The sequence below is a fragment of the Mytilus galloprovincialis genome, chromosome 5 (genome assembly GCF_965363235.1).
Source record: "Mytilus galloprovincialis chromosome 5, xbMytGall1.hap1.1, whole genome shotgun sequence".
NCBI lineage: Eukaryota > Metazoa > Mollusca > Bivalvia > Mytilida > Mytilidae > Mytilus > Mytilus galloprovincialis.
This window is the reverse complement of record NC_134842.1, coordinates 31,202,979-31,217,581: the sequence shown is the minus strand read 5'-3', so window position 1 is coordinate 31,217,581 and position 14,603 is coordinate 31,202,979. Positions and strand designations below refer to the sequence as shown.

Sequence of the window (14,603 nt, the reverse complement as noted above, 5' to 3'; positions counted from 1 at the left end):
GTAGTTCGTTCCCATGTCATTGTATTATAATTGCTTCAGAACTCACATTTTTAAGCATTTCACGTATGAATGGTAATTTTCTACCCTTTCATCCACATTATTAAAACAAGATGTTTTTTGTTTAATGTTTGGTGGTGTCAAACATGTACAGCTTACTAGATATGTCTGCATCATTCTCACAGCCAAATGTATACAACATAAATGCTTGATCACTGTTTAATTTACTGCTATGTTAAAACTAATGATTTCAATATATGTGTAAGAGTTGTCTCCCATATACAAGGTCTACCCTCTTACGTATATGATAAACTTCATTTTAAAAAGATCTAACGAAATCTCATATTAAAAAAACATTTGATTTATACCCGCGAGCCCCCTTTATTGAATGTTTCGCTGGCATATCAGAAACTGCTAGTAGTCCTTTGTTAAAATACGTATTTAGTTTCTTGTGCTACCTATTCTGACATCAAACTTCTTGTGAACTGAGTGACACTGTTCGTGTTGCTGTGTGTTTCTTAATTCTACATTAGCTAGAAGTAAAAGGGAGGGTTGAGATCTCACAAAAATATATTAACCCCGCCGCATATGTGCGCCTGTCAAATTCAGGAACCTCTAACATTTGTTAGTTATGTACGTATCTTTTTAATTGCTGGTTTATCAATATGTTTTGGAGTTAGGAGTGACGTCACATTTCTGAACGAGTGCACATTTTTGTTTAGTGACCAGCTCTAGTCTATTGGTATGGGATTTTCTAAATGTGTTGAAGAACTATTGTTGAATGTTTTTTTTCTGTTTTTCTTTCGGGTTGTAGTCTCGTTGACACATCCCCGTTTCCAATGTAAAGTTTTAAACCTTATAAATCTTCATTACCTATGCGTTCTGTATTTATTCAATTGTTTCTTTTGTTGTTGTGTTCGTGTTAACGTGTACACTACCGTGAGATGTTTGGATATGTTATGACAAATAATTTTGATATCTTTGAATGGTCAGCTATTTGATCAGATGTACATTTATTCTACAATGCATCTTAACATTGACGATAAGATTTTTGTTGCAATCGTTCGTAAAAATATTACATATACATTAAAATGTAACGTGTAAGCTTTTGTGAATGTTTATAACATCACGTTTCCTAATCCATTGTGATATAAGGCCATTTTTCAAATTATGTGCACTCTACAAATTGTAATACTCATTAGACAATTAGAATATATGCTCAGTTTAACAACTAAAAGAAGTCCCGATGTAGAGGTTTTATCAATGTATTCTGCACATTAAGTATACCTTTTTTCTTAGACAGTCGACGTTTTCTGAACAAAATAATATTCAAAATGGTAACTCCGATTATAAAGATGGTAACAGCAATCCCTGTTCCTGCTCCAACTGCAGCACTATTAACTGCATCTCCATGCCGTTGTACAACTGCAATTAGAAAACACTAAGTAAAAGTGACAAAAAGGGATAATAAACAAGACCCGTACATATTATTGCTTTATAAAAAGTACGCTATACTATTCGTCGCTAATGTACACATGCATGTTCCATTTTTTTTATATAAGTTGAAACAATGTAAATTCTATAAAAAGTTCGAAAAATTCATAGATTTTGTAAATAATAATTTCACCAACAAACTATCACGAAAAGATCAGCATTTATGCAAGACAACAAACAAAATAAGGTATTAAAAAAGCACCAATGCAAAATCAAGTTTAAGAATAAACCATGATGGAGATGAAAAAAAATATTGCACACAAATTTCTTATGAATGAAAATCTTCTGACTTCCATCACAAAGACAAATATCGAATAAATCGTAGATTTGTTTTGAATTTTTATTGTTACGGTAGATTTTTACTTACATTGTACATTGACATTAAATATTTCCTCGGATGATCTATTCTTCGTTGGATGTCCTTGCGCTGTTATAGTGTTCATAGCATGACACGTGTAGTTATCACTAGACACTCTTTGGATGCCTCTTATTGTAAGGTTCCTACCATGATATATGAATTCGGGTTTATTTTGACGTGTCCACCATACAGATATAGGATCTGGATTGGCATTTATTGTAGGGTCAATGTTCAAATTACTCCCTTCTGTAATGTTGTAATCTGGTATTTCTAAAATGACTGGTTTGACTATAGCGATAAATTTGGAAATTGTTTGAATTGTGAACACCTTTCTCATGAAATGGTGATGAAATCACGATAACAAAGAAAACATCGTTGTACAGTAAGAATACGTTTCAAAAAATTGTACAAACAATTTGCTGCATTGGTACAGACTGTCGATATTAAACGAAGATATATGGATATTTACGTTTTGAGATTAACTATGTTTATAATTTATAAACACAAGGAAGCTATTAAACCAAGAGTTCCAAATGGTGGAGTTGAAATCATCCCTTCGTAAATTTTACAGGCACAACCACGAGTTGATTGACTGTTACAGAATAACCGATTCACAAATGATATCGGATATGTTCCTTACGTCGTAACTACAAACCTTTCATGAATTTGACCTACCGAATTAGACTATTTACCGGATTTGTTATAACATGAGTAACACGACGGGTGCCACATGTGGAGCAGGATCTGCATACGCTTTCCGGAGTACCTGAGATCAAAGTTTTTGGTGGGATTCGTGTTGCTTATTCTTTAGTTTTCTATGTTGTGTCATGAGTAAGATTTTTTTGTCTGTTTTTCTTCTTCATTTGTAGCCATGGCGTTGACAGTTTATTTTCGATTTATGAGTTTGACTGTCCCTGTGGTATTTTTCGTCCCTCTTTTATAGCTTTTATGATTTTTTAGTTTGTCTTATGCAGTTTGAATAACAAAATACCAATTGGTAATATGGAAATATATAAAGATGTTGTTAAATTTCGAGAGGCATAAGATCCAAATCAAAGAATTACCAACTATATTTGTATAAAATACATCTATTTCCATTATAAAATACAGCCACTGTTTTTTTGTGAAAAACATATTTATCTGACTCTTTAGAGCATCTTTTACATTTCGATATCATGCTATTGTGTATACATACATAAGATATTCAACGTTTTGTCTTGTGATCGGACACTTGTTTCATCTAAATTAGAAGCTGTGCAGTAAATTGTCTTCCCAATGTCAGTAATATGACCAATGTATATCAAAACACTTGATGATATCACTTTGCCATTACATCCTTGATTGCACGTATTAGGCTTAACAACAGCATCATCAGTTATGTTCACACCAGACATAAACCAATGGATCCTTGATGACGGTCGACCTTCGCCAGTTGTACAAGTAAACTGCTGGTTTGAACCAGACAAAATGTCTATTGGATTCATATCATTTGGAATTGCTTTTAACTTGACTTGTTTAATCGGAACTGAAATACACAAAAAAGGAAAGAGATGTGTCCAAACTGGAAATGAAATAATGATACAACATATTCAGTTGTTAGTTAGATAGCTTTATGTTTGTAAGTTAGTTCAAAAACGTGCATTTGAACTTAGCTGCGTCGAATGCGATATGGAAATCATCGGCCTTATGCAAATGAATATCAATACATCTGGTAACTTATTTCGGGTTTGAAAAAATATACACATAAAGTCTGTAACTTTTTCTAAATTGAATTTCTTAAACGACCCAAAAAAACTGAAAAAGAAACCATCATGTAATTTTGTTTTTGAATGTTCCCAAATCGATTAAAGTTTTCTACATGTAAATGTACTTGAGAACATGCATCAGTCCAACATCGTCAATTTCTATTGCCGCAGCTCATATATATATTAAGCTCACTGGAATGAATAGTTTAATATTAGCATAACATATGATTTGCAAACAAATTTCTTTGATTGATACCAGCGATGAAGATCTAGAATAACGTTGTATATTAGTTATCTTTTTAACACCAGACACAACATTTTAACAAACATATCGGGATAGAATCTGGCTCGTTGTTATTTAAACGTCATTTGGTAATTGTTGTACTCTCGTTTTCAACTTATGTAAATAAACTGCAAACTCTTCATTGGTCTTGTACTGTTTATTTAGTATGATAAATTGTATAACGTATAACTGAAAAGGTTATAGAACAAAATGTAAACCCTCGAAAAAACATTGTCAACCTTGACCTCGCCTCGTTTATGATTTTTGAACACTGGTATACCACTGTTGCCTTTATAAAGCAATGTTTTCTCGGGGTAACAATTCGCCCTATCATCCTCCAAACTCTGTGTCATTTTAATAATATCTGGAAAATCCATGTCGTATTGTGTTTGTTATTACAAGGACACTGTTATACTTTATTTTCAACTTATGTAAATAAACTGCAAATTCTTTATTGGTCATGTACTATTCATTCTGGAGCTGAAAATGTTGTTAATTTTCTTTGAGTACATGTAATTTTATAAAAATGATTTCAATGTAACAATTGAAGTATTACGTACTGCTATAAACTAGGATGAACAACAATTTAAATGAATGATAATGTACATAAGGTTAAAAAAGTATACTCTCTTCTTATTTAATTCAAAGAAACAAACTTACTATAAAAGATATTATTCTTACTTTGAATTGAATAAAACAAGATAATTATCCTTCACAATTATATTATATTTAAGACCATAGAAGTGTAAGGTATTGTATCATAATTTTTTTTTATCATTACAGGTACGCTGTTTGCATATCAACGTATCGCTATCGTACTGTACTTACCATTGACATTTAACAGCACCTCATTTGAGCGTTCACCGTAATAATAATCTTTACATATCCATTGAGATCCGTGTAAGGTTTCTATATCAAATGTTCCAGGTACAGTCAAGGTGACGGTTGTATCGCTACAAGTACACGTGAAGTTTTCATTGTAACGATACAATCTGCAATGTCTTCGAAAACTACATTCAAATGCGTTATCTCTTGATATAGTTAGGTCATATTCGATTGAAGAGAAATAGCAAGTGAAATTAAAGTCGATTCCAGTAGTAGCCTTGTCAGAGGATGTTGTCAATATATATGCTACAACAAATTAACAATTCTTTAACTATTATTAATGCAGTAATGCACAGTGTCAGTTATACTAACAGTTGATTAGTTCTTTTAAGTTCTGAATACAATTGATGGGTTGGGATGTGTTGTTTTAATAAACTGTGATAAAAAGATAATTACGGCCCCAAATATATCATAACCCCCTCTCTCCTTTCTTCTTGTTGTACATTAATTTATCGAACATACTGTATTTAGTGTCAACGCATACTTAGAATTATCTAGCGAATTGATTACACTTTTTTTCGGGTTTCAAACTAGAGGATGTCTCGATAATCTAGATCTATGTGCATCATCAACAATTGATTAACGATTTCGCATAACTGTATTTTTTTTATGTAGATGTTGTCTTGCTGATAAGTTTTGCTTTTTAAAGTGTCTGTCTATATTGTTAGAAAATAGTCATAAAAGTCGTCCACAAAATCCAACAAGGAGTCGACTAGCAAGAACACACATTTGTTCATTTAGTAGTACATTTCTTTTAGACAATCAATTAAAATTTTAAAAAGCCCATCTGCTTTATCGCCAAAAAAAAATCACATTTTTATTACAATGTAGTGTACTAATTCTGGAAAAAATAATATCAAAATTATAAAAAAAAAAAATTATAAAAAAAACAAGTTCTAACTCAAAATATGGACAATTCTATGTTTAGGTCTTTAATCAATTTGACAGCTTCAGACACACCAATTTTTTATTACTTTATTCAAATTGACCATATCACTAGTTTTTAAAAAAATTCATCAGCCATTTTTTTTTTAACATGTAATTTTATTCTTCAAGTTAATAATTCATGCATAAAATATAAAAACAAATTGAAAGTGTATGAACAAATTTGCAAGATGCAAAATGTACATTAGATAGATAAAGGAAGATGTGGTAAGAGTGACAGTGATACAACTCTCTATCTAAGTAACAATTTATTAAAGAAAACCATATACACTATGGACTATTTGTGTAGACAAAGTAAATTAAAGGACGATAACTGTGTTCTCGGATGTAACAGGATAGACATTCTCATAAAACTTTACATGGCCAAAGATAGTATATTAAAAGATAGTTGGCCACGTTTCGCGGTCATAAGATATATATTAGAGAAACAATGTAATTTTGATATTGAACATTTGTTGACTATTTTTGACGTTTAAATCGAACCATATTAACTATCATGACTTTGGGGGTGAAAAAAATAGATTCTGCAAAAATCTGATTCAGAAATGCCTTCTTTATAATTTATTATGTATATAAAGCATCTGTTCACTCATTTAGTTAACTAGATTTATCACAATGATTCAAATGTCAAATTTATATGGGCCTGTGCAAGATAATGGAAATTTCGAAATTTAGGGAGGTCTTACATTAAAATACATTTTTGTCAACCAATTTTAATTTTTTAAAGTTTTTTTTTACCATAAAGTATCCATTCATACATGAACAATGAATGTTTAATTGAAACAAGTGTTACAATAAACATGCACACATATTAACATATAAAAAAGAAAACATAAGTTTTAAAATAAGATTTTAACTTTTAACTCATTTCTGTGTTAAAATGTCATGATACAAGACGTTTGTATTTAAAAGGATTCTAACATTCAGCTTTCTTTGCATACAGTATGGTCTGATGCACATTATTTTTTTATTTCTTAGTGGAAAATTGCATGTACTTTTACTCTCAACAAACATATATTTGAGCCACTTCCTATCCTGATAAAGAAAATAAAGATAATATATGAAATGAATGAGGTGCACTTATTATTGTTAGGTGTTTTCAATACAGATTATAATAAGTGAAATATTAATTGATGGACCTCCACTTTTATGTAACAAGATCTTTAAATGTCACGTGCATTTAACTGACAAGAACCACACATACAACACATTTTGCACATTTATCTTGGATAATCTACTTTTCTCTCGAATCAGATTTCAAAAATGATTGATAAAACTGAATTTTAGCATAGAATCACAAATTATAAAAGATAGAAAGTCGTCATGTCTTTTAGGTATACAAATGGAAACTGTTCTAAAATACTTGTTTTAGCCCTGTTATGAAAAGTGCTCAAATAGAGATATACATCCTTTACCTTTATTCAGGTTAAAAAAATGAATAAAAAAAATCTTTCATTCGGGACGCATATCTGTCATTGTAAATTATTTTCCTTCTATACATCTGTTTGTAAAATAAATGACAATCTTGCATTTCATCCCTATGTTCCATTGTTAGTTATGTCGGCATTTGTTTTTGATAGGCGTGTGCATTGGACACATATACCCGAGTGATAAATAGCCCACATTTGACCTGAAAATGTCAGAGACGAAGATTTTTGTAAAAGATACTTGACAGCGGAGACAACAGACAACAAAAGACGTCAGGTCTGGGAAAAAGCACATTTGGTCATATCAGCCACATGAGCAAAAAAATGTTGTCGTATAAAATCATTCCCGGACGCTGCACAAATAAAATGACTTTCAATAAATGATAATCAGTTTTCATATATTTGTTTGGAAGGATTGTGCCTGATGTTCATATGTTGAAATCAAAATCTTTCAGTCAGTTTAATTGGTCTGGAGCTGGCATGTCAGTTAACTGCTAGTAGTCTGTTGTTATTTATGTATTATTGTCATTTTGTTTATTTTCTTTGCTTACATCTTCTGAAATCAGACTCGGACTTCTCTTGAACTGAATTTTAATGTGCGTATTGTTATGCGTTTACTTTTCTACATTGGCTAGAGTTATAGGGGGAGGGTTGAGATCTCACAAACATGTTTAACCCCGCCGCATTGTTGCGCCTGTCCCAAGTCAGGAGCCTCTTGCCTTTGTTAGTCTTGTATTATTTTAATTTTAGTTTCTTGTTGTCTCTTTGGCACATTCCCCATTTCCATTCTTAATTTTATTTTTTACAGAGATTGTCTTTATTGCCGTGTGGAGGCAGTAAAGTGCCTCCCCGTGCTTCAGGTTTATGCTGTTATAATATACTAGATTATGGAGTGTGTGTCCGAGCGAGAACTGCTCTAGTTCATTAGTTTAGGAATATTTATCAAAAAGTAGTATTTCAATATTCAGCCCCATTCTACTATTTAGTCAGCCATCAGTCCTATACCCTGATATACCCTATCTTTTTCGGGTAATTAATACTGATAGCGTTTGACATTTTTAGCCGAACAGATTTATCAATTTTACATAACTTAAATTATTGTATGCTGGTTCATATTCTGGACGCCAGTCATTGCTCCTTTATAATATAATTCACTAACAAAAAACAATTATGAAGCTTAGAAATGGAAAAATATTAAATACTTAACTTGTTCAAAGGGTATCTACACGTCTCAATCTTCAAAATCGGTTATCTAAAAATACTACCATAATAAAAATCGTGGTTACCCTTATATCGATAAGTGTCATGCCAAAAAAGACTTACATGTCCCCGTCTTTCCATATTTATATTTATGCATTTCCCTCAGTTTTAGTTTGTTACCCCGATTTTGTTTTTTGTCCATGGATTTATGAGTTTGAACAGCGGTATACTACTGTTGCCTTTAATTTTCCACCAACAATACGGTTAGGTCCACGTTTAATGGTCGCACATTTTCTTTGAATTTTGAAACTGATATAACTTGAAAAACAAACAGTATTATTTATTTACTCACATGAAACACACCGGGTGTGGTATTCAGTACGTAGGATAAACTGGACGATATTTATCTAAACGCACTCAAAAACATCTGTATCGTTTTAAAAGACCCAATAAATTCAAAAGTATCATTTACCAACACCTTAAGAAGCACAACCATCCTTTTAAATATTTAGCAGTTCAACTTTTAGAAGTAGTAAATAAGCAGTCTGGTGAATCACATTCAAAGTTTGTACGATCACGGAAAATAATTGAATAAAATTGGATTAAAAAATTACGGTCTACCCTCTCGGTCTTAATGATAATATCATGGGAATTGGTAATATATCTAGAACCGATTCCGTTAACATTTTGGATATAGTTTCTAAAAATGTTCGTAAAAACCGTTCTCACGGTCGTAGGACAAATCGCAATCAAAGAAAATTTCGGACCAATCATACCAATATTTCGGACCTAATTTCTATTTCAAAAAACAACGGCAGATATTATCTGTTAACAAAACTCTGTTCATTACCGGTTAATAAGTTAAATAAAATTTTTGAGGATTGCAACACAATTTCATATAGCAGTCCTAAGTATGAAATTGTTCAAATTATTATGGCATATTGTTATTCTAAACTATTTCCCAAAATTGATCGCTCTGAAGATCATAAAAACATTTTATTAAAATAAAGTATGTCAATAAAGGTTTTGATTTTGTAAATATTGCCGGTATATTTAACGACCATTCTGTTAAAGAACAAATTCCTGGATATTTTGACAATACTGAGCTACCTCTTATTTGTTATATTTACATGAAATCTACCCGGAAATTTGCGTTTAATTATAGTCAACTGTGTAAAGATGTTAATATCAGTGAAAATACACCTACTTCATGTAATTGTAGTACCTCCGAATATATTTATGGACCCATTTCCCATGTTATAACAGGAGATCTTAACATCGTTCAAGACCGAGAGTTCAAATCATTCCTCAGTAAAGGACCTAAATATCGTCCCCCGTCAATTATTAATTGGCATGAGTGTCGTAATATCATCCACGACTCACTCCATACTTACTGTATGAAATGGATAAAACGGGAAAAAGCTGACAAAAAATCTTTGGACTCTTTTTTTAATTCAGTAATGAAGATAGTTGATATACGTATTCAACATTTTAAAGAACATTTTACTATTAACAATAACCTCAAAAACCCTATTTCTCGTATCAAACATAAACTAAAAGAACTAGCCAAGAAATTTGTTTTTGTCCCGGCCGATAAAGCTGCTAATAATATTATTATTGTTTGACGTAAATTTTACATTGAGGTTCTGAAAAAAGAAATCACCAATTCACCAACATTCCAACTGACTCCATTTTCAGAAAAGGACATCTGTTACAAACATAAACTTTTACCTACCGCTTTACAAGCAGAGCCAAATACAATGAAAGTCCCAACTATGTACTGGCTTTCGAAGCTACACAAAACACCTTACAAATATAGATTTTTTTCGTCTTCAAGTCATTGTTCCACTACTAAATTGTCTATTCTTCTTACCAGAACACTTGGGACAATTAAAAACCTGATAACAAATTGTTCAGATAAGGCCTTCGAAAATAGTGGAATCAATTACTTTTGGAGTGCAAGAACTCGTTGGAAGTACTTGATAAATTGCATGCTTATATTGGTGATTTTAAATCTGTTCAAAGTTTTGATTTTTCTACCCTGTATACCACATTGCCTCAAATTCTCATTAAGAAAAAATTCACACACCTAATTAAATGGGCATTTAAAAAGTCAGAATGTGAATATATATGTTCAAACTCTTTTAGGTCATTTTTCAGTAGCAATAAACAAAAAAACTATGTCAATTGGACATGCTTTGATACTATATATGCCCTTGAATTTTTACTAGATAACATTTTTGTTCGCTTTAGGGATTCCGTATATCGTCAGATTATCGGAATTCCAATGGGGACTAACTGTGCACCACTTATTGCGGACCTGTTTTTGTATTGCTATGAGTTACAATTTATGACAAAAATAAGCAAAGACCCATCGAAACAACATCTGATAAACAAATTTAATAATACTTTTAGATATTTAGATGATATTTTGGCTCTCAATAATGACGACTTCAGTATGTATATTTAACAAAAATTTATCCTGTTGAACTTACTTTAAATAAAGCTAATACTAACAATGACCACTGCCCTTTCCTCGATCTTGATATCTATATCACTAACGGAAAGCTGAATACTAAAATTTATGATAAAAGAGATAATTTTTCATTTCCTATCGTTAATTATATATATTTAGATGGTGACGTTCCTTTGTCACCATCTTACGGTGTTTATATATCTTAACTTGTACGATTCGCTCGTGTATGTAACAATGTTTTAGATTTTAACGAGAGAAATTTATGTATTACTGAAAAATTATTACACCAGGGTTTTCGATATCACAAAACATTTACTAAATTTTATCATCGGTATAAGGATATCATTCGTAAATATAGCTCACCATGCGGACTTCTTATACGTTCAGGTATTTCACATCCAATTTTTTTATGGAAATTTTATAAAGCACAAAGGTGTCAGTATTCACCTCAAAAACTAACAAAACCTTTGAATAGACTTATTAAGAAGGGATATAGTTACGATACTGTTGTCAGGTCATTAAAGATTGCATATTTTGGCGTTAATATTGATTCACTTATAGGGTCTTTGCATCGGAACTAAACATATTTATTCAAAAACCAGTTGGATTGACACGGGTTATGTTCTCTTCTCATATATTTTATGATGGTATGATACTCAACCCATAACGGGAAGGATTGTGCCTGATGTTCATATGATGAAATCATAATCTTTCAGTCAGTTTAATTGAAGTCTGGAGCTGGCATGTCAGTAAACTGCTAGTAGTCTGTTGTTATTTATGTATTATTGTCATTTTGTTTATTTTCTTTGGTTACATCTTCTGACATCAGACTCGGACTTCTCTTGAACTGAATTTTAATGTGCGTATTGTTATGCGTTTACTTTTCTACATTGGCTAGAGTTATAGGGGGATGGTTGAGATCTCACAAACATGTTTAACCCCGCCGCATTGTTGCGCCTGTCCCAAGTCAGGAGCCTCTTGCCTTTGTTAATCTTGTATTATTTTAATTTTAGTTTCTTGTGTACAATTTGGAAATTAGTATGGCGTTCATTATCACTGAACTACTATATATTTGTTTAGTGGCCAGTTGAAGGATGCCTCCGGGTGCGGGAATTTCTCGCTACATTGAAGACCTGTTGGTGACCTTCTGCTGTTGTTTTTTTCTATGGTCGGGTTGTTGTCTCTTTGGCACATTCCCCATTTCCATTCTCAATTTTATTGGTTATACATCTTAGAAATTATTATATTTCTATAATTATTGGAGTTCAATATGCATAAGCAACTACATACCTGATGAATATGCTTCAAGTACAAGTAAATATAAACCGAAAATCCACGAATAGATACAGGCATTCATCATGCACAAATATTTGTATATTTTAACATCCTTATTGGTCACCTCTTATTTTGATTTTAAAACTCCTTGACCTAAACAATCAAATATGTTATAATTATGCCATGTGTTAATTCACAATAGTGACTTTTAAAATCACAAACACGTGTATGCTTCTTTTGTTTAAAACAAAGGTGCATTTAGTTTAAAGTTTACCTGAGTAAGAAAAAGGGGGAAGGTATAACTTAAGTATGCTTGTATATTTTAAATTTATACCTTTAAAAACCTTTTTAACTTTACAATGAGTTTAGTCCAATAATCGAATTATTTTTTTTTAATCTTAGTTTAACACTCCCCGTATGTATATGGCTGATTCAATTAAGGTAATCATATTAATCGATATTCAAATCTCGCAAATCAATTTAAAGAAACAAATCTATATAACAAATAAAAACTGTGAGCCCCGCAATAACATAAATGACACCAAAATTTTTCACCAAAAGAGAATATCGACAATCAATGTCTTTTTAGTGATGCCCGAGACCAAAACAAAAATAAAAATCCAAAGCTTATTAAAAAGATGAAGAGCTATTAACAAAATACGACAAAAAGTGAAGCCAAAATCAGACAAGGAATCAAAATATCGCATCAGGGAGATATATTTATGTAGTTAAAAAAAAAATTTTAGATTCAGAATTTAACTAGAAGTAGAATGTTCTATTCTTGAAGTTAGATTTTAGGAACTGAAAAAAATCAGATATTAATTGTCCCGTGATGGGAAATGATTTATTACGTTGCAATCCCCGCATGATGGAAATTGTCATTCTCAAATTGTTTTAGTATTTAAAAGTTTTAAAAGGATTTCCTGTAAATAGATAAACATTATTTTTTTTGTGATGGAACTTTATGTATATCTCCCGAGATTGGATTTGCCAACTCCGTGAAGGAGATTTTTTCGATAATTTCTTTTTTAAGTTACATAATTTGTCCAATATGTGTTTTCTATTTACAATTTTGTCTTGCAGGTTCGTGTTGCTTATTCTTTAGTTTTCTATGTTGTGTCATGTGTTCTATTGTTTGCCTGTTTGTCTTTTTTCATTTTTAGCCAGGCGTTGTCAGTTTATTTTCGATTTATGAGTTTGACTGTCCCTCTGGTATCTGCGTCCCTCTTTTCGAGTCCCGACCATGATGTAAGGCGTTTATCGTAGCTGTATAATTCTATATTGTAGGCATATTGCAAAATTTGTTTGTAATTAAGTTGGATATTTGTCGTCCTTGATATCTTAACTAGATTCATCTGACAATGTGAATCTTTTCGTAGTTGACTCTCTCCTATAACAGACTACAAACTTTCATATCGACTGATGTTGTCAACGGTGTTTGTATTTATCTTTGATTTCAAAATTCTGCTACAACCAGTTCCTCACTAGTTTAGTAGTGTCAGAGTATGTTATCTTAGAGACAGAATGTTTCTCATCGGTAAATAACATTACGTTGTTGGCATATAGAAAGACAATTCTAAGTTCCAAATATGATGCATACTTCATGTCTACAAAAGATAATGACTAGGGCAAGTAGGATAAAAGCCAGCTCTATCCTATTTGTCTTTTTGTTAATCTGATTGCAGTTTTTATCATTTAAACAATTATTGCATTTCGACTATACAAAAAATCCTCTTTAGCAACTGCCTAGGAGGTTCATACAAATATCTCAAACTCACATAAAGCCTCGGAAATATCCAATCTTAAAATCAAATGTTTCTAACAAAGATAATTTGTTTCAATTTTCAAAACAGTGATGAAAGATTAAACCCGTAAGTCTCTACAAATTAAACAGTTGACACTCACAGAGAGCAGCTGATTTGCGAAAGATACAAAAAGTACATTCAAAACGCAAATGGAAAATTATCTGACAACGCCATGGCAAAAAGAGAAATAGAACATCAGACAAAAATAAGTATACAAAATAGTTATCGAAAGACTGAGCAACACAAACCTCACCAAATTCCGGCTGTAGTTTCGGGTGCGTCAGAGGAATAACTGCATCCTGATTTACATGTGACATGTTGCTCGTGTAAGTACACACCCGTTGTTAAGTCTCAATTAGTACATGTAGGTCACATCCGACATGAAGAGGGGATTGTTGTTACGACGATTGGAATATATTCGTCGTCATCTGTGAAACAGAAATATCATAACGGTCAACCTAATTTTGTAGTTTAGTTGTCCGGTTTGTAACTTCAGTAAGCTTGAATGAATTTGATGTTCTTCTTTTGTTTGTCATTTTTTGGCCATAATGTTTTATAACTCTCGAGGTTTGTATTTTATTACCTTTCAGTTTCATTCAGTCGTAATGTATGTCGTTTGAACGTGTTTAAAGGTCTATTGTTTATAAATGGACCTACAAGAATGAAAATGATTGTGAGTATATAAAGCTTGATTCTGAGGTGTACAATGTTGA

General features: G+C 31.8%; 1 protein-coding gene across 1 annotated transcript; it reads right to left on the bottom strand.

Annotated features, from left to right (window-relative positions):
• Positions 1 to 1,850: 1,850 nt before the first annotated feature.
• LOC143077049 (uncharacterized) lies at positions 1,851 to 12,233 on the bottom strand. The gene is made up of 4 exons (XM_076252936.1): positions 12,101 to 12,233; positions 4,706 to 5,008; positions 3,045 to 3,374; positions 1,851 to 2,137 (listed from the first exon to the last, which is right to left on the bottom strand). Exons 1-4 carry the CDS (start codon positions 12,168 to 12,170, stop codon positions 1,851 to 1,853), a joined length of 990 nt encoding a protein of 329 aa, XP_076109051.1. The 5' UTR covers positions 12,171 to 12,233.
• Positions 12,234 to 14,603: the final 2,370 nt, after the last annotated feature.

What these genes read in the sequence shown, in the direction of transcription:
- LOC143077049 (XM_076252936.1), bottom strand. Translation starts at nt 12,170, where the DNA reads ATGATGAATGCCTGTATCTATTCGTGGATTTTCGGTTTATATTTACTT. An exon ending in ACTTGAAGCATATTCATCAG is followed by an intron (nt 5,009 to 12,100) that starts GTATGTAGTTGC and finishes AATTTGTTGTAG; the next exon opens with CATATATATTGACAACATCC. An exon ending in GGTGCTGTTAAATGTCAATG is followed by an intron (nt 3,375 to 4,705) that starts GTAAGTACAGTA and finishes TGTGTATTTCAG; the next exon opens with TTCCGATTAAACAAGTCAAG.